The 21401-nt window shown below is 41.7% G+C and overlaps 1 protein-coding gene across 4 annotated transcripts; it reads right to left on the reverse strand.

The window, feature by feature from the left end:
* Positions 1–411: 411 nt before the first annotated feature.
* Positions 412–21076, reverse strand: ido1 (indoleamine 2,3-dioxygenase 1). Of its 4 annotated transcripts, none has more exons than XM_063195449.1 (12): positions 21034–21076; positions 20701–20869; positions 18255–18350; positions 17278–17397; positions 14775–14893; positions 11961–11975; positions 9404–9503; positions 8448–8565; positions 8139–8190; positions 4676–4824; positions 3171–3397; positions 412–1754 (listed from the first exon to the last, which is right to left on the reverse strand). In XM_063195449.1, the coding sequence occupies exons 2-12, from the start codon at positions 20791–20793 to the stop codon at positions 1425–1427; spliced, it is 1419 nt and encodes a 472-aa protein (XP_063051519.1). In that variant the 5' UTR covers positions 20794–20869; positions 21034–21076; the 3' UTR covers positions 412–1424. The 4 variants fall into 4 exon arrangements, with proteins under 4 accessions (XP_063051519.1, XP_063051520.1, XP_063051518.1 ...); XM_063195450.1 differs by lacking the exon at positions 21034–21076 and adding an exon at positions 18458–18473 and having other exon boundaries at positions 20701–20938; XM_063195448.1 differs by lacking the exon at positions 21034–21076 and having other exon boundaries at positions 20701–20938.
* Between the last annotated feature and the right edge of the window lie 325 nt (positions 21077–21401).

Consider the following 21401-nt stretch of genomic DNA (forward strand, 5'->3'; position numbering starts at 1 on the left):
CCCCCGGTCTGAATTTGAAAATGGCTGGCACTCAATGAGTTAATGCCCACATGGACATTTCAAGACACATGTAATACAGGTAATAGTCAGGAAGGGAGAAAATAAAGACTACAGAAAAAAAAGTAAAATGTGCAAAAACATATTCTGTGAGTTGGGCCTATAAGGCAAATATGGGCAGGGACCATCTTCATCTGTGATTCTATTTCTGTTAACAACAGGAAGCACTTTGTGTAAGCAGTTTTTCTGTTCACATGTTTTGTAACTTTGGCTGCTTTTCCGAGACCCTTCACAGATGCACATGATGATAACCAAATAAGCCAAACTAATAGCACAAAAACAACTTTGCACTCAGTTTCAAATTTATAACACACAGTTTGCAAACCCTGCTTTTCCAAAAACCTTCACAGATGCACAAACAGAACAAACAGAAGGAATAAATGGCTGGATGTTCACTTTGTGTGATAGAGTGGTCCGCACACTGGGCTTGAGCTCCAAAAATATACACTTTATTTCATTAAACAAACAGAAATGTCTCGATCCACCAGTGGGATCTACTTCAGGCAATGAGAACAATACATGGGTTCACCGTGTTTATAAACACGATGTTGTGAGGAGGGGCAAGACACTGGCAGCCAACCACATGAGCTATTTTTTTGACCAACAGTGGTTTACAACAATCAGAGGTTGAGTTGTGCGCAGCTAGTGTCGCGCAGTCAGGTGAAGCTGAGCAGCTGAACGCACCTGTAAGGTGACAAGTGGAATAACATGCGACCTAGACGTGGATATTCACTTCCTCAATCTACCTCTGTGTATACACATTAAATGTACGGTTGGGGACTCTACATACCCGCAGGGGCCGTTGAGGAGCCCTAGCTGGGCGTTGAGGAGGATTCAGCTGAGGATTCAGCGTTTAGTTGCCACTGGGGGGCGTTAGTCGATTTTATTTTTTACTGTAATACTGATCATCAATAAACTAACTACTGTAAAGTTTTAACACCTTTCTAGTCTGAAACACCTCTTGATGGCCAAAACAGCGTACTGTATAATCGCCTTCCCCTCTGTACAAAGTCAATTACTTCCCCTGTTCTTACCACCCTTGCAGTTGCAGCCCTTGCTGAGCTGATCAGGGGTGCGTTCCAATATGCGACCTTGCATCCTCTTGTCCTTCTGGCCTCGTACCAGGAAGTAATATGTCATGATGACATCACTGACAACAGCATTATATTTCAATATCTCGCAAAAGCTCAATTGTAAAGTCATGTTTCTCATTTGCAAACTGGATGGTGAATGAAGAATAGTCCCCCAAAAATTGTTTTGGCTAGGCTGACTGCGGGGAAACTTTATTGTTTTCTCCACGAAGGCGGGGCGAGGCCACAAGCAAGGTCGCATATTGGAACGCACCCCAGGTGTCTGCCAAACCTCACTCACAGCTGCCAGAGCTTTGAGGTTAACCAGCTAAGGAACGACAAACTCTCTTCCTGGTTCTTCTGTGAGGCTCCACCCCCGTTTTCAACTCTGCCTCCATTTTTCACTCCAACAGTGACCCGCCCACTGTGCTCCTCCTGTGTTTCTGTTGGCTTTGACTGTGAGGCGGTGGACGTGGTGGACCAATCGGTAACGGCACGCGTGCGGTCACGTACGGTCTTCAGGAAGCTCATGATGCCGGAGCCACCGGTGCCGCGCTTCTCAAGGGCGGTGGGCGCTTGCGAGACCGTGTTGTCCTCATTCGCATCCGCCCCATACAGCCGCAGTTTCTGATGGGTGTAATGACATGCAACTGTGAATTCAGTCTATGCGTTTACATGAGACACTTAAGTCCGATTTAACTCACTTTAAATCTGATTAAAACTTAATTCCACTCTAAAAATATCATGTAAACACTTACCGAACAGGATTTAAGTTTATTCCGATTTAAACTTAAGTCCGATTAAAGTGGGTGGTTTATTCCTCTTTTAAATCCGATTGAACACGTTCCTCTGTCATGTAACCTTTTATTCGGAATTACAATAAATCCAGTCGTTCCACGCATGCTCGTTGGCCACATTATGGCGCCAAGAGACCGTGCTCTTTTCACATAAAAGTTTTGCTTAATTTAAAGTCCCTACGCGACTGTAAACGTTGTGGCCCACGAAGTAATGAAGCACAACAAAGTTACTCCACATCACCCTTTGACCACTCATTTTTCTAAGCTAGGAGGGTGCTAACTAGCATTTGAAAGAACCAGACCCAAAGGGGATTTCTTCAGCCTTGAGTCCACTGAGGGAATTCATTTTCGGGCTGAAGATTAGCTTCTGTCCCAGTAGTAAACAGAGTTCCCCGGAGGTTTGGCGACCACGCCCCCACGCCTTATTTGGCTCACTCAGCACGTGCGTCCTCAGTCCAATCACAATGCTTTATTTTCCCCAGATGTGTAATCGCATTTACTGTAAGTGAAAGTGCCATGTATACACATCGCAAAATAATTCTTAATCCGATCTATTTAAATCTCATTCATTAAATCGGACTTAAAAACATTATGTAACCGTAGCCATTGACACATTTACCAAACCGCACTGACATATCAAATTCCTGACATTGATATGTCGCTGAGGAGTTCACACAGTGGTTACATGGTGCTATTCAGACATGGCACTATTCAGACATTGATATCTGCACGTTTCCCACCGAAATCTGTCATTACTGTGGTTTGTGCTACGTTGCTCAGGTTTTTTCAGTTCAGGGAGAGTGCATGCAGTTACCCTAACCCTATAACCCAATCCTAACCCTATGGCATATCTGGTGTATGAATTGTGGTATGTCTGAATAGCGCTTGCCCCCCTACACAGCAAACCTTCTTGCCACAGCGCACATTGATGTGTCAATAATGGATAGTAGTCGTATAGTAGTAGTAATACCTGTGCTTGTGAGGCGGGCAGGGTGATGTACCGAGCCACCAGGTTGATGTGACTATTGTTACAATGTATGGGTCTCAACCGGTGGCATTTGAGGGGTGCACCAGGATGTATACATTATTCTGAAGTTACTCGGTAAAATGACTGAACGGCAACTCTGTGTGTATGTTTTCATTCAATAAGATAACTAACATAAAACAACTATTATTATTATTATTATTAGTAGTAGAAGTAGTAGTAGTAATAGTAATTGACATGGTATTCATTATGATTATATACCTGTGCTTGTGAGGCGGGCTGGGTGATGTAGCGAGCCACCAGGTTGATGTGGTAATTCCTGACGGCCACCAGGCGATGGACACATCTCTTGTAGGCCTCGCTCAGCTCCTCATCGCCCTGCTCCCGCACGAAGTCTCGCACGCCCGGACGCCGTCGTGACACCTCCTCCACGAAGTGTGTGTGAGCCGGCACCATGTACTGGCACCTCATGCGTGTCAGAAAAGCCCCTGCGCTTGCAGTAGGACAGAAAACAAATTGGTTTTCAAATCGGTACATCGGTTCGACACGGAGGAGCTTGTTGAAGCACAATCAGTATGTGTGTGTGTGTGTGAGAGAGACAGAGGTGTCAAAAGTAAATGTAAAAAAAAGAAACGCAGTGTCCTTCCAACACGAGTAACTTATCTGAGTAACCAGTAGACCTGTGTACTTGTCTTACGATCAGCTAACTCTGCACTGGTTGGATCAAGTTTGTGGTGGGTCCTTGTTTGGTTTTCAGTGTTTTGCAGTAACAACAGTCATGGGTGAGCGATTAGGGCATCAGACTTGCATTCCAGAGGTTGCCTGTTCGACTCCCGACCCGCCAGGTTGGTGGGGGGAGTAATCAACCAGTGCTCTCCCCCATCCTCCTCCATGACTGAGGTACCCTGAGCATGGTACCGTCCCACCGCACTGCTCCCCATGGGGCGCCACTGAGGGCTGCCCCCTTGCACGGGTGAGGCATAAATGCAATTTCGTTGTGTGCAGTGTTCACTTGTGTGCTGTGGAGTGCTGTGTCACAATGACAATGGGAGTTGGAGTTTCCCAATGGGCTTTCGCTTTTCGCTTTTTAACACAGTCTATCTATCTCGTTAGGTTCAATGGAGTAAATGGTGTAACAGCTATGTAATGTCATGTGCTAGTGTTGTAATTACACCACAAAAGTACTTTTACTTTTGACACCTCTGGTGAGAGAGAGAGAGTGTGTGTATTCTTGTTCATGGTTGTGTTAATGTTAATGGTATGTCTCATCACTGCTGCATTCATGTTGGACTCTGAGCAGCTCTCTCTCTCTGTATGTGAGAGTGTGTGTATGTGTGTATTCGTGTTGTCTGTCTCATCGCTGCTTCCATCATGCTTGATCCCAAGCATCAAAGCCGCTGTGTAGCTGTGTGTGTCTGAATACAGTACATGAGTACATGCGCCCATTTGTGTGTGTGAATGTTTTTGTGTGTGAATATGTGTGTATGTTTGTATTGTGTGTGTGAGTCTGTGCGTGCGCGTATGTGTGTTGGTGTATCTCACCACTGCTCCCTTCATGCCTGACCCCGAGCATTACAGCAGTGTAGCGGTCTGTGTCTACGTACATGCATGTGTGCGTGTGTGTGAGAGAGTGTGTATAGGTGCGTTGGTGTATCTCACCACTGCTCCCTTCATGCCTGACCCCGAGCATTACCAGTGTAGCGGTGTGTGTCTACGTACATGCATGTGTGCGTGCATGTATGTGTGTGATTGTTAGTGTATCTCACCACTGCTCCCTTCATGCCTGACCCCCAGCAGTTCATCAAAGCAGTGTAGCAGGCTGCTCTGGGCCGCACTTCCCCCGGAGAACTCTAGGGGCTCCATCTGCACCCCCTCATACACCAGCCCCTCTGGCATCGATGGGTTATCCTTCCACCTGCGTTAGGGCGGACATTATGGAAATAGCCTGTAGGATTCCCCCCCCCCCTTATCATCCCTGAGTATTTTTTTTTCTTGTAGCTTCTTAGTGCAGATATGGTCGCCAGCGGGCCTATTCATTATTTGCTGAAAAAACTCAACTACATCATAACAACATTACTATGACATTACAGAGAGCCACACATTAAAGGGGTATGCCACTATTTTGGGGCTTAATACAGTTAAAATCGTTGGCTGGGGTTTATAATGGTGGTAAAGTGTCTTATTTTTCACGTTAAGCGTTGTCTTGCTTTAAGACAAGTTAAAAGAGGGAATATGTCGCTAAGCTAGTGAAAGTCAATGTATCCGTGTAGCATTGTAGCCTGCTACACGGATCCATTGACTTTCACTAGCTTAGCGACATATTCCCTCTTTTAACTTGTCTTGAAGCAAGACAACGCTTAACATGAAAAATAAAACACTTTACCACTTTTATAAACCCCAGCCAATGATTTTAACTGTATTAAGCCCCAAAATAGTGGCATAACCCTTTAAGACATAGCCATTACACTTTTGGTGACAGTAAGGTTATAACATAGGCTGTGCGCTAAGGGGTTAAAGTGATGGTTCGGAGTAGATTCACCCTAATGCCATTTGAACCATGACGGTACATGCACACCAACGGCGCAGACATCCACAGTACGTCCACAGAACGTGTCCGTTATCAGTCCGAAACTGTTAGAAATTAATGCATGAAAACAAATCATGCCTTGCACACATGAACGCGGTGTAAGCGCGGCGCATGTCCGTGCCGACCGGACATGTCCGCGTTGCTCCTTGAAAATAGAACTCGAGTCTATTTTCCTGCGCGGACGTCCGCGTTCAATGCACGGCTCCCATTGAAAATGAATGGCTGCTGCCCGCGGATAGAACGTGGACGTTGACTGTGCAGTGTGAAAGGCAGCCTGCGAACCTCTCGGACTCGCACTGCTCACGGAGACGTGAAGGTAACGTGCCGTCCTTGTGTGCATGTACCGTGACATCCATCTAGTAGTTCACCCTAAGTGTTTTCTGGCTTGGGCGAACATTAGCAGAGTTACTGAGTTATTGTATCGTTATTCAGGATAGCTTGGCACAAGCATTATTGGGCATTCACAGTATCTCCAAACTTACCCCAAACTTACCCCCTAATGTCTTGAGTCATGACACCAAACTTCTACAGTAGTACAAATATGGTCTCTTCTCACAAAACGAAGCATTTGGAAGTTTAAAAAACGTACAGGAGTTTTAGCCTGATAAACCAGTCTAAATGTGAGACTGGATGTGTAATTAAGTCTGGCCCCGATGAACAATACATACTTTTTCATTTTTTCATTTATCCTTTATTTAGCCAGGATTGTCCCATTGAGACTACAGTCTCTTCTGCCAGGGAGTCCTGGTCAAAATGGCAGCATACATATAGTTACAGACACAGCTTACATACTTAGTGGTGTCAACAATGATCGATTCGGCGATCCAATCCAATGCGGGTCATGGACGTTCCGATTCAATGCGGCAAGTTCCAGAATGTTGGCTGCGGCAATTTTTTTATGTTTCAATTACTTCCGTGGATATTTCGGGAGCAAATGAATGTTAAATTAAATAAAAGTACTTTAAAGCATTGCAAGACTGATACAGACTGATCCAGACTGATCCAGAAAACAGCCAATAAATTGTTCTTCAGTATCTGACTACTTGTATTACCTCATCATGACTGATTAAACATTTGCTTTGCTTTCAGTAGAAATGTAACGCATTGCAATGCATTGTAGAATTGAATCGGATCGGATCGAATCGCGTAGAATCGAATCGCTACCTCCCGAATCGTGATCGAATCGGATCGGATCGTGAGGGCAGTGCCAATCCACACCACTGATACATACGAAGATTGTTGATGAGAACAACCTGTGTATCAACCCTTGCCTGTGCCTATAGGCCGTCGCTCTGACCAATCAGCGATCTTTATCGTTGATGTGCTTTCCCAACGTTGCGAGCTTCGGTGTCACTCCCTCAAAACCCCGCCCGCTTTGATCCAAAACAAATATCTGCGTTGTGATTGGTTTGCCAGGCTCAGGGCACAGTGTTCAAAATGTTTGACCGATGCGAGGCTAGACGACACTCTCAGCCGAAATTTTTTGGCGTCCAGCGGGGGGTGCTGGTTTACTAGACTACAGGAGTTTATTATTATCAACACGAGCCGAATAGATTCTGTCATGCTAAACTTTAACTTCCGTTACTTCCATAAGCCCGTAAAAGTCCTCAACGAAACTCATCATTATGTACAATGAAAAGTGGATTCAGCATCCGTGTTGATAACGAAAATCCTTATAGTAGGTAACATTTGAAATATCTTGTAAGTGTTAACTTGAAAATATAAGCATTAATCACAATTCAATGAAAACGTTTTTTAATACTCCCGTCTGGAACTTTGTTGAGGACTTTTACGGGCTTGAGTCAGGTGACGTAAGTGACGTTGGCACTGCTTTAGCAGGACAGAATCTATTCGGCTTGTGTTGATAATAATAAACTCCTGGGCTATTCCCAAACTTCAAAATGCTTCGTTTTGTGAGTAGAGACCATATTTGTACTACTGTAGAAGTTCGGTGTCATGACATGTGATTTTTGTGGAGTAAGTTTGGAGATACTGTGAACGCCCGCCAAGCTATTCTGAATAACAATACAATAACTTGGTAACTCTGCTAATGTTCGCCCAAGCCAGAAAACACTTGGGGTGGACTACTGGATGGATGTCACAATTCAAATGGCATTAGGGTGAATCTACCCGGAACCATCACTTTAATGTAACTTAAACAATCTCAAGACCCCGCACATGCACGCATGCACAAGCACTACGCCCTTCTTCTCAGGGGTACACACACAAGTGCAGGCAGCACACAATAACCGGGCAAATACACCGGCCGCGACAAGAGTGAGGCAAGCGGCGGAAGTAATTGACTTTGTATTGAGTCGCGTGACAAAAGCGATTGTGGAGACTAGAGGCGATTCGCTAGAGGCATTCTGCTTATAACAGACATACTCTAGTCACTTCAATCACTTGTATCGCTTGATGCTGCACAGAAGCGATTTATCTGTCGCTTCAATCGTGTCGTGGCCTGTGTATTTGGCCGGTAAAGCAGCAGCAGCAGCAAAAACAACAATAAAACATGCCCAGACATGCTCCTTGTCTAAAGTTAAAATAGGCCAACACAATCAGTTCAGTGGTGATGGTTGTGGCCTAAAGGTTTTATGATATACTAAGGTTAGTATAATATAATATAATAATTACCTACATACCCTGACAAGTAGATCCTCATGATGCCATAGAAAACAGAGGGGTCCACATAATCTGTGACACACATACACACTTAATATTTAATATTAATTTAATATTGTATTAATATAATATATTTAGTATCCGTATTAGTATTAGTGTTAGTATTGATTGCTTACCAATATTGACAACAATACGTAATGGTGACTGATTAAACATTTTGCTAATGCTTAACTGGTACTAAGATGTGTACCTTTTTGCAAAATGCCACCATATTATATTATGTTGTGTTGTGTTATCTTATGTTATATTATAAATTACTGTACACTCACGGTGCATCAACTTGAGAGCTTCGACCACGTCATCCAAGGACACGCTGATGGAGTTCAGAGCCTCAGTTACCGTGGCAACGTCACCTTGATTGACCCCGTTGATGGCCTGAGGGACAGCCTGCAATGCCACGACAACCATGTTCAGGTTGGAGGTTGGGTTAGTTGTGTTGTGTTATGTTGTGGCAGTCTATTCATTCACAAGCATATCAACAACAAACACAAACAACAACATCAATACAAAAACAACATCAATACATTACATGACACTTAGCTTCCGCTTTTAACCTTACAGCTATTATTGACAGAGAATTGAGTACGGTTTTTGGAGCAGTGTGGGGTTAGGTGGAGTAAGGTGGGGTTGGGTGCCTTTCTCAAGGGCACCCCAGCCATGGATGGAGGTGTAGGGAAAGTTACATGTACATAGCTGTTACTTACACCACTAACTCCATCATACCTAATGGGATAAATAGACTGTGTTGTTGCTGAGAAACACTGCAGTGTTAGCGGATACAGGATACAGACCACAGGTCTAATGGTCACCCAAATAAATGACTTGTGTTGGAAGGGAACTGTGGTTTTTTTTTTAACTTTTACTTCTTCTTTTGACCTCTGGAGGGAAGGCACCAAGTCAAGTCCAATCAAGTCTACTTTATTGTCAAAAATCTATGTAACAGCGTTAGCACATACCGTAAGTTGAGTAAGTTGAAATTGTGTTTGACCAGTCTCCAATGTGCAGTTTAACTAAAAAGTGAAACATTTAAATAATACGTTGACACAATAATCTCTCTCTCGCTCTCTCTCTCTCTCTCTCTCTCTCTCTCTCTCTCTCTCTCTCTCTCTCTCTCTCTCTCTCTCTAACACACACACACACACACGAATTTACAATTCTTCCTCTGACACATTTATTCACAGCATACACGCGGACAATACACCCTCACACATGTGAGTGTCCTCACCTTTATGGCTGGGACCGCAGCTAGCTCCACCATCAAGGTGACCATGAAGAAGCCATGTACCGTGGAGCCACCAGGGAGGTAGAACAGCAGATCCACATTCCTACAGGGGTGGCACTGTTAGTATGACCTGAAGTATAGAATGGAGGAGGCCTCTGTGATCAAGGTCTGACTGACCGAAACGTCAGCTTTCACATTGAAACCTTGACAGTAATTGTAGCAGTGTTGCGCTTCATCAATAATTGTTCAAGTATGAAATGAAGTGAAAGCCCACATGATTGCTCATTCAATTATGATCAACCATGTTGCAGCATTTGTCTATCCCTTATTTCACCACTATAGGACGCCCTTAAAACAGGAACAACATATTTGAATAGAATAGAATAGAATAGAATAGAATAGAATAGAATAGAATAGAATAGAATAGAATAGAATAGAATAGAATACACATATAATAGAAAAGTATAGAATACAAACCCCAACTCCGGTGAATGTGGGATGGGTGGGAAAATGTGAATAAAATCAAAATGCTATGATTGGCAAAACATTCAAACCATTTATTTGATGGAGAATAGTGAAAAGACAACATATTAAGTGTTAAAACCGAGAAAAAACTATTATTTTGGGGGACATATGTACTCATTTGAGACGTGTTGCAGCTATCAAATTAGAAATAAGTTGGGACGGGGATCAGTGAGATGTAATAAACATCCAAATAAGATAAAACGACAAAGAAGAACATTTCAAAATGAATTGTACTGAGGGACAATATGAGTGTCCAGGTACAAGACCATCACAGAGAGGCTGAGTCACTCAGAATTAAAGATGCAGAGGGAATAATTACTATACTTATTACATACATTTTTGAATTTCCTTTGATTCACCATGATTGAGTGTATGTAAGACTTACAGTGCAGGCCAAAAGTATGGACTCGCCTTCTCATTTAATTAATTCTCTTTATTTTTGTAGCTTTTTAAATAACATAATGCATTTCAGAGAGGGCATTATTTCTGTGCATGAACACATGTATAATTATTTGCTTAACAAAAAAATGAAAATATATAAAAAATAAAAACAATTATTTAAAAAATATCAAAAAATGCCAAACAGTGACGTCAACACAGCAAAACTGAGGGCCCCACATGTTTCAACAAGCTTATTTTTCTGTCTATTTTCAAGTAAAAATACCCAGTCATTCGAGTCCATTTTAATTTATACAAGCAATACAAGACATTTCCTTGATCTGATAATAGGTCACTTGGTCAGCATAGCTGGTTATCTAGGTGAAACAGTGATACAAAAAGTAAAAGTAAAAGTGAAAAACCCTGCCACAGATTCCCTCCAACACAGGTTTGACCTCTCCAAGTAACTGGCTGTGACTCAATATCATATCAAGAACATGTCTGTAAAATGCTTGGCAAGTGTTTAAAATTATGTTTTTGGTCTCAAAATTCAAGTACTACACTAGTGAGTTATTGGAGGACTTTAATGTTCAATTAGGATTGACATGACTGTCTGGGCATTTTTATTTGAAAATAGACAAAAATAAGCTTATTGAAATGTGTGGGGCCATCAGTTGTGCCGTGTCGACGTCAGGTGGATAGACAGCTGTCATTGCTGTTGGACAACAGCTAGAATGATATTTTTTGGTAAGTACGTACTTCTCCATGTGTTCATGCACAGTTTTGAAACCCTGCATGAAAATACACAATGAAAATCCACAAAAATAAAGAGAATGCATAAATGAGAAGGCAAGTCCATAGTTTTGGCCTGTACTGTACTTAAATTTGATTTTACAAAGATATTTTTCACAATAAATAAAACAATAATTCTGGTCAGTTTTGATGGCTGATATGTTTTCTTTGCACCGTTCTCCATCCAATGTAAGAATCAGACGTTTTGAAAATGGCAGTATTTTGTTATTATTCATAATTTACCTTGTGTCCCAACTTCTTTGGAGTTGGGGTTTGTAGAATAGAATAGAATAGAATAGAATAGAATAGAATAGAATAGAACAGAGCAGAATACTTGATACACTGAAAAGGACCACTAAAATAAACAGTAGCCAATTTAATGATGGAAAGTTACTCTCTATCTTGCAGGGGGATGCATGCCAACTCTACTGTACATTTATGTGCCCTCTAAAACAGCCCTATCTGATAACACCACCCACAACCAACAAGAAAGTAAATGTCTTCCTCTGCTGGTAGTTTGTGTGTGTTACTCAACTGTGATCAGAAAGAAACTCGGGAAGAGTTCATTTTCAGCTCCCCTACACTTTGGTAGCTGAGAGAATACAATGGAACAAACAGGGCACCTCTACATTAAGAATGTAAGTCTGCTTAGTGCAAGCATAGTGGATTGAATCAAATTGATTGAACTGACTGACTGATTGAATGCATGCACAGATGCCTTTCACTGTTAGAAGTTGTTAAATCACAAAGACAATAATGGAAGCATTATTCGAAAGCGTGAATGAACCAGAACAAACCGTGAAATAGTGTTGCTTTAACATGCTTGTTAGAAATGCTGAAAGAGGACATGAGAGAGATTACTTACTCCATATTGATTTCACTGGTGTAGGCCACCCATCAGGAACATGAACGAGAGAGAGAGAGAGAGAGAAAGAGAAAGAGAGAGTGTCAGAGATAAACTTCAGATTATGTTCCTCTGCTTACACTGCCACAAAACCATCCCCAGAAGCGTAGCTGAGTAGAGTACTACATACAGTATAAGCGGAACTGAACTTTTGCATCGGGTTGATATAATAGTAATAGTAATGTCCAAAAAAGGGAGGAGATTTGAGAAAAATATTGAATAATAGAGAAAGTCAAAGAATGCACGCACATCAGTGGCACAGGTGCTGGACCAAAGAGAGATAACTGAAAAGAAAGTAAAGGTCCGCAACACTGTTAAATGCGCTGTGATGGATGGTTAGTCTGAAACGTCGTGCCATTAAAATATTTGGGAGCATTTAACAGTGTTGCGGACCTTTATTTTCTTTTCAAAAATATAAAAAAGCCTTTAATTAAACATGGCAATTCTGTGTTTTTACATAATTGCCATGTTTAATTAAAGGCTTTTTATATTTTTCTCAAATGTCAGATTGCCTCTGCTTTTTCCTCCCTTTTTTGGACTTAGACTTCACCCGGTACAGATGAGCACCTGAGTGATATTGTCTTGCAAAGTCTCCTGAGCGATTTAAGCCCTTTAGTGTCTTCTCAGGAATAGTAATGTATTGCAAAATATAACAGGATTCATTTTCATTTCATACTAATGTGCATTTTAATCAAAACATTTAATATATCAGTACGTTTACATTATTATTTATATTTTGCCATTTCCTTGACTTAATGTCATTACATGTTTCAGCCGCAAGACTACTGCTGGGATATTTTATGGTGCTATGCATAGCCATACAGGTCATACTGTAGTATTAGAATATTAGTATGTATTGCATATTCAGTTCAGCATATCAACCACTAATTACTAATGAATTTTGCCACCTCATGTCTGAGTCCCAACCCCACCCCCGAAAAAAAAAACAAAAAAACGTCTTTGATCTATGGACAGTACAATGCAGTTGGCTGGACTAGGTGAAACGACAAAATGGCAAGTGTGCCCCATTCATCATAATTCATCATATTACTGTTTGCTTTGTCCAGGGCCATTTCATGGGTATTTGGGGGCCCTAGGCAAAGAGGGACTTGCCCTTGCCCTGCCCCCATTTTCCTCTTCAAACTATTGGGCAGGGGCCACCTTGAGAGATACTTGGTAGCAGTATCATTGCACTTTTCAGTCACTGAATTTAGGGAGGTTCTGCCACATCCAACAAAGTCATCATTGCTGTCATTTAAATACAAGTACACAAGGCATCATTATCAGAGGGCCCCTTTCAGCTGGGGGGCCCTAGGCAATTGCCTAGTTTGCCTGCTTGGTTGTGACAGGCCTGGTTATGTCACAGGCATAGACACAGAAATTCATAGACACAGACGCAGTTTCTGCATAGACCCAGAAACGTCATGAAATTGCTGATTGTCAGTCTACAGCAAACTATGCATGAGGAGGAGGGTGGGAAGTGTGAGCAATTCAGTTGGCTAGACCAGGCTAATGGATACAAGATTACAAGGATATTTTACTGTCACATGCAAAACCAGACATGCAGTGAACATGTACTGAGAGCATGTCTAAGTTGTGAACGGGGAGAAGGGAGTAGCGTGCACAATTCAGTTTGCTAGCCCAGGTTACAGTGTACAAGATTATGAGGATATTTTATAGGCATCTGCATAAACAGACATGTGGTGAGTGTGGTAATAATACTTTGTAGGTGTGTAGACTGTGAGGTGGGAGTAGAGTGTGCACAGTTCAGTTGGCTGGACCAGGTTAAAGGATACAAGAATAGGAGGATATCATGTTGGTTATGCTATTGTCACATGTATTGACAGACATGCAGTGAAAGTTCTGAGTGTGCATTTCTAAACTGTGTGGAGGGGCAAATAGGGGTACACAAATCAGTTGACTGGGCCAGGTTAAAGTATACAAGATTATGAGGACATTTTATTGTCACCGCATGTATAGACAGACAAAAGAGCTGATAGTACATGTCTAGTACATGTTTACTGTACATTGTGTATGGGGAGGGGAGAGAGTGTGTAGAATGAAGTTGGATGGACAAAGTCAAAGGATACAAGAACACTAGGATCATGAGCTAACAGTAGGGACACATAGACACGAATCTGGCGAAGTGAAGTGAAAGCTTAGGGGCTAAGTGAAAGCATTCATTCCTATGAGAGAGGCAAAGGCAAGTGAAAGCAAGTAAACAGGAGGGAAGCGAAGCAATATCATTAAACCAAGTTTAATATTATGCAGATGGGCAGCAAATTCACCTGCGGCGGCCCAGTCAAATCAACAACATAACTATTCCATTTCATTTGATTCGCTGCGATGACCTGATGACGGTTGAGCTATCAATGATTTTTGCCTCCCTTCGCCTCGCTCTCTTCGCCTGCTATGTGTCCCTACCGTTAGAGTGGCATATGCATTGAAACTGCTGAGTCTAGGCTGTGAGTCTAGGCTCTGCATGGAGTTATAGGACAGCTGTGGCCTAGTGGTTAGGGAGGTAGACTTAAGATCAGAGGGTTGCAGGTTCGAATCACACCCCTTACCTCGCACACATACTGCATCCAGCAAGGCAATTAACCCCACATTACTCTAGGGACCGACTGTAACCAATACCCTGCACCTAAATAATTGTAAGTCGCTTTGGATGAGAAGTGTCAGCGATTGTAAAGTTACAAGTGGGGGGAGTATAGTGTGAAAAATACAGTTAACTGGACCGTGTGTGTGTGTGTGTGTGGTTGTGTGTGTTATCACCCATGGGGGTCCTTTCTCTTCCAGTTGGCTAGGACGGCATCTGCATGGGTCAGGATGGGAGGGAGGCCCAGCTTCTGTGATACGGACCAGTATGGCACTGCTAGGTTCCGAGGCAACACCTGCAGCACACAAAATGTTTTAGTTTATTTTACCTTTTTTGTGAATAACTTCAGTTATTTATTGATCTATTTATTTCTATTTTTATTCTTTTTCAATTTCTTTCTTCTTAAACGCTGATCAGCCCCTAAGCTTTTCTAAAAAAAAACCTTACTGATTGTGACTTTCTCTTTTTTTTTGTCCAGTGGTCTTTGTATTTGTCCTATGTCCTCAAGTATGTCTATGTGTTCTAAGGTTGAACGATTCTTTCAAGTCCTCCTACTTTGTCCAGCACTTTGGGCAGCTACCGCTGTTGTATTTTAAAGTGCTTTATAAATACAGTTTTTCTCGATTGCTTCCACACAATTTCTGCTACTTCACACAATTCTCGGAACATCTCACCCATTTCCCAACTCCCCTAACCAATGTCACTGTAAAGAAGAAATTGTGCTTAGTGTTCACTCACATTTCAGTTTTAAAGCACACTCTTTTCAAACCACTACACACAATTCTCTGGATTACACACAATTTTCATGAAGAAAATCTCTGGTTGTCGCACTGAACACACTGTCATTCAAAATACTAAAATCAACTGCTATACTATGTTCACTTCCTCATCACATGGGCAAACTCTCTTGATACCGGTTTACAATCTGAAATCATCACCCCATAAGGACACACATTGCGTGCCAAAATATGTTACAAGAGATCACTTTAATGTGGTTACCCAATATTTTACAATAAATTAGTGCAATTTTTTAAATGTCAGAAAAATATGTTAAATATACACACATCTGTGTACTCTGAGTCTAAAAACAATATTTCAGTATTTTACTACAGAAAATACCCTATTTACGTAGTAAGTAGAACACTGAAGAAAATAAGTTTCTACTGCGTGTCAAGTTCAGTATAGAGTTTTACCTTGTGCATATTAGTGTTCAATGGTTCACATAAGAGTGTATTAAAATGACTGCTTGTGTGTGTCATTTGAGAACAAAATTACCTTTTTAGAAGAGAGTAGATTGTTTTGAGACAACACGTGCATTTTTCAGAGGTAGTGAAGAGTTTTGCCCGTTGTGTGTGAGGTTTGGAGATTTGTGTGTAGAGTTTTGAGAATTCGAGAACTGATTCCGAAAATTGTGTAAGCAATCGAGAAAAACTGTAAAAATTGGTTGACTTGACTCGACCTTTATTTAACCAGGGAAACAAATGTTGAGATAAATATCCGTTTTTCAAGAGAGCCCTGGACAAGGTAGCAGCACACATCACATTACAAAAGACAGAACGCAGAAAACATTGACACAAATGTGAAATATATGGATATAAAATAACGCTTGCTGTAGTTTGCCTGGAACAAAACATTGGTGGATCACCTTCACAAACTCGTTGCCTTAACACCTGCCTGCATGCTATGCTAGCCTGCCTGTTTGTCTCTCTGTCTGCCTATCATCAGAGAACGTCTATGAGAATGGCCACTGGCTGGTGGCCAGGAGTGGCACTGCAGCTATGTTCTCGCAGCCAAGTAAATAATGAATGGGTGCCAATGGGGCTGTACGCTTCTCATAGTTGTATCTGCCCGTGTATTTTTCCCCCTGGAAATAATGAAGTCGCGTTCGATAGATAGGAGTAAGTGAAAGCATTTGCCGACACGTTTGCATCTTGTCAAGTGTTAGATTCGTGAAAATGACCCTTATTTCAACTATAGCAATGACATAACACGTGACAATCGACTTTACGGCACTACACCATTTGTTTTTTAGTTTTAAGTCTGACTTCAGATGTCGATGTGTTTAAAGTTATGTCAGGATTGTTGCGGACACCTGTTATTTATTGCATTTAAGGTGGTGGAAAAGCGGTACGTGTAAATGGGGTAAAGGAAATGACTGCGCTCATCCTTAAGAATTTGGGCACCTTCATTTAACATGTTGGACGGTGGTGGGGGGTTTTGAGGTGTGTGACCGTAGATGTCTCTGCGAGGATCAGTCACAGTACGTCTCTCGTCAGCTCTGGACGTGAATAGTCGCAGAGATTCATCAGCCAGCAGGTATTAGCCGAATGCTAGCGTGTTGCAGGACAAAACTAACACGTCTTTGGGAGAACAAAGCCATGTCAGGAACCTTTAGCTTCACTTCTAATACAACTGCCATGATAAGGTACAGAATGTGCACACATCTTTACAACCAGAGAACAGAACCGTCACAAATCCCTGCTGAGCCATTTAGCCCAATAGGCTCCCATTCTACGGGGTTATAATGGGAGCCAATGAGAGATACCGTTCTCATAGGTTAGACGTTCTCTGCTATCATCCATCCATCCATCGACTCCTGGTGCAAAGTGAACATGGCAGCTCACCTTGACAATGTCATTGTTTGTCTGTCTGTCTGCCTGTTTGTCTATTGTAGCGCACCTTGACTGTCTGGTTGTCCCCCTCCTGCCAGACGTATCCCATGGTGATGATGCTGAGGGCGAGGTGGGCCAGGCGCAGCTCCCTGTGGTCCAGGAGCAGCTCCGTCTCCAGCTCCGGCATCTAGGGGGTGATGGGAAGATGCACTCCATTCAGTGGATTTCTAGAAATGTAGTTTCCAAGACAAGCTAGCATAGAATGTACGTATGCAACATTTTTAACACAGACAGGCCATTAAAGAACTGACCAATACAGCAGAAACAACAAGCCATTGGCTGTGGCTCAAGAGAAGCGATATCACCTGGGCTGCTAGAAACGGCTAACAGCGGGACACACACCCAGGCCTGATCAACCTGTGGTGGGCCAGCCTCAGCGGAGAGTGTTTTGTGATTAAATGGATGAAACACCCAATGACGTTCAGGTACACAACTGATGATGTGTCCCGCTGCAAACGCTGTGTAGCGCCTACCCATCCTTCTGGTGCAATACTTGGGACATTTAACACCAAATCCTTTCAGCGAATCTTTAAAAGGTTAAACATATCACATCTGCGATTTAGTATCTGAAAGTGAATGATCTACTTCTAAATTTACAGCACCTAAAACATGTAGCTTAAGCTGACAGTTGACAGGTGGTCCCTGGCTGTAGATAACTAACATTAACCTAAGGCAGATGGACCAAACATAAACCACTTAACTTTTAAACTTTTAAAAACTTAAACATGTAATTGTTTGGGGCAGTTCTAACTTAAACATGAAGTCAGTTCCAGCATTTTGCAGCATAATGGCTAAATGTCATTTCACCCTATCTAGGCACAACCATGTCGAGGAGACTCTGATGACTTAAGACAGCTTTTAGAATGATACTGCTCTATCTGCTATTAGGGCCTATATTATGAGTGAATAATGAAGAGTTCCAATGAGGAATAGATGAAGAAAGATAAACTTAGGATAGAGTAGCATAGGCCTGGCCATACCCACCTCATGCACATGGTCCCGTAGGGAATGTGAATAGATGAGCTCAGTCACATTTCTGGCTATTTCCATCCAAGGTTGATAATATGGAGGCAAGACTTCCTTGGAGAAAAAAAACAGTTTTTTTTTGTTAGTTAACCATAAGGAACATTGTTTCCTAACGATCAATTACCCAAATTAATCTTTGTCTCCAAATGAATCTAACATACCTCCAATGGCGTCATGCTATAATAAAATACATAAAATGAAATGACAATATGTGAAAATAAATCACTTAATTGTTTTGAAAGACAGCGCATAAACAAAAAAGAACATTCGAGACACTTTACACATTACAACAGAAGACCCTGTGAGAGGTTAGTCCTGACCATCCCATTTCATTTATTCATGGTCTGAAGGTTGTTTGATCTGACGCGATTGCAGGAAGCGGGAAGTTTGCACTAAGTTCTTTTGAAAAAAAACCCTACGAATGATCAAAAGTTACTTTGTTGTTTGTAGAGCAACAGTTACACTGTAGTAATAGCCCTCACAAAGCTGTTGGCCTACTGCATAGCAAGGAGCAACTGTCAGATGCCGTTTCAGCAACTTGATTCACTAATTTTTTGATGCATATGAAATATTGTACTGATACTGAGCCTCCGTATTGATACGTGTATTGTGAAGAGGCCTGCGACACCGTGTCCTGATACCAATATTTTGATCACACCCCTAGTGCTACTCCCCTGTCACTTCTGTTACCCTGGGCTTGGTGCCAACCGACCTGTCTGCTATCACAGCACTGGCTACATATGTGGCTCCTAAGGTTCATAAGCAATGACATGCACCACCCAGAAAAAAAGAATGACAGATGTCTCATTCATAAAGTTTCATAAAAACAATGTAGTTGCTGATATGATATAGATTCTTAGAAAAAAATATAAATTGTCCCCCACCCCCATGAATAAAAAATAATCTTTACAAAAAAATATTCTGTCCTCAACACTTTTATTCTTCTGTCCTCCCACTCCAATCCCGACATCAGATTTGCACCAATGGCCACAACCGTTTTACATTACAGTTTTTCTCGATTGCTTACACACAATTTTCGGAATCAGTTCTCGAATTCTCAAAACTCTGCACACAAATCTCCAAACCTCACACACAATGGGCAAAACTCTTCACTACCTCTGAAAAATGCACGTCTTGTCTCAAAACAATGTGCTCTCTTCTAAAAAGGTCATTTTGTTCTCAAATGACACACACAAGCAGGCATTTTAATACACTCTTATGTGAACCATTGAACAGTAATATGCACAAGGTAAAACTCTATACTCAACTTGACACACAGTAGAAAATTATTTTCTTCACTGTTCTACTTACTAAAGAGGGTATTTTTCTGTAGTAAAATACTGAAATATTATTTTTAGACTTTAGACAGATGTGTACATTTTACATATTTTTCTGCCATTTGAAAAATTGCACTAATTTATTGTAAAATATTGGGTAACCACATGAAAGTGATCTCCTGTATAACATATTTTGGAGTTCAAAAACTAAACAAATGTGTTTTCTCACTGAATCCACTCATGTTTTCATCAATATCACATGCAATGTGTGTCCTTATGGGGTGATGATTTCAGATTGTAAACAAATATGAAGACAGTTTGCCCATGTGATGAGGAAGTGAACATAATATGGCGGTTAATTTTAGTATTTTGAATGACAGTGTGTTCAATGCGACAGCCAGGGATTTCCTTCATGAAAATTGTGTGTAATCCAGATAATTGTGTGTAGTGGTTTGAAAAGTGTGTGTTTTAAAACTGAAATATGAGTGCAAAGAAGGAATTGTGTTTAGTGTTCAGTGACATTGGTTAGGGGAGTTGGGAAATGGGTGAGATGTTCCAAGAATTGTGTGTGAAGTACCAGAAATTGTGTGGAAGCAATTGAGAAAAACTGTAACAGCGAAAGCACAGCACGTTGCCTCAGGACAGGATAAAGGTCACAGGTAGAATACACTCAAATCTGGCCAAAAACAGCATCAGGGGTCACAAAAAGGCTAAACAACACTTGGGCTCCCATTCCAGTTACTGTGTCAAAGAACCATGATATACACATCTTGCTTTGTTTGCTCTTTTTCTATTATTATTTCTGTCTTTTTTTTACAGTAAACATCATCTCATGGCCCTACTGAACCAGGCAAATTACATTGTCAGAAAAGACATTCATTTCACACAATATTCTTCTGCTCCGCAGATACAAATGTATACTTTGACCTTTTTGATTTTTGATAAACTTTTTGCATGCCTTCTTTAACCACTGATTACATCAGGACTGGACTGGTAATCTGGTAATCTGATAATCTGCCATAAGTGCCCAGACTTTTTTCGGTCACAGTCCAACCCTGCATTACACACAGCATATCTACAGTACATACAGTAACCAGGTAAAGCCTTGAGAAGCATTTTCTACTTACCAATGGGTCAGGCAGAGCAAAGCCATATTCCTCTGAGACGTGGTACTCCTTCAGAGACAGTGGCTGCAGTACATCTCCATGCACTTCATCCATTTTAACCAATACACCTTTTCACTGCACGGATAGTGACTGCCAGGATAGCAATGCTCACAAAGACAGACAAAAAAGACTATGGACACCACAAACAGGAATTAACGGTACTAGACTCGACTCCGAAACAGTTGGAAACTATTTAAGCAGTTGTTTCGACTTACAACAAAAATAAAATGCCTGCCTCACAGCATTAGAGTAGAGGGCTAGTGACAAGCCAGTGTTTGGGTCAAACTAGCCTACCTGATAACATTGCCCCCCGCAGACCTTTGATCCCTCTGTAAACATCCAGATTGTGGTCTGCTCTGCTGTCTGGCTGCCTGCTATATATGGGACGTGTGACCCTGTGGATCATTCACCTTATACAATTCCTCCCTTGTTACACATGCAGTACAGCCAGGGCTCTAAATTAACACCAGCCAACCGGCCAAATGCTGGTGAAAATTCAGTTTGGCTGGTAGAAAAGAAAACTTACTAGCCACTTTGACCCATTAGTGAGTGTGTGTTTGGCTAGTAAGATTAACATCTACTAGCCATTTTGGCTGGTGATGAAAAAAGTTAATTTAGAGCCTTGATGCAGTATATTGTAAACACACTGCAGTCTCCTATCA

Source organism: Engraulis encrasicolus, chromosome 3, assembly GCF_034702125.1.
Source record: "Engraulis encrasicolus isolate BLACKSEA-1 chromosome 3, IST_EnEncr_1.0, whole genome shotgun sequence".
NCBI lineage: Eukaryota > Metazoa > Chordata > Actinopteri > Clupeiformes > Engraulidae > Engraulis > Engraulis encrasicolus.

Coding starts and splice junctions, on each gene's coding strand:
- ido1 (XM_063195449.1), bottom strand. CDS start 20,793: ATGGATGAAGTGCATGGAGATGTACTGCAGCCACTGTCTCTGAAGGAG. Junction 17,398..18,254: donor TACGGGACCATGTGCATGAG/GTGGGTATGGCC, acceptor ATCACCCCCTAG/ATGCCGGAGCTGGAGACGGA. Junction 14,894..17,277: donor GGGACAACCAGACAGTCAAG/GTGCGCTACAAT, acceptor TGTGTGCTGCAG/GTGTTGCCTCGGAACCTAGC.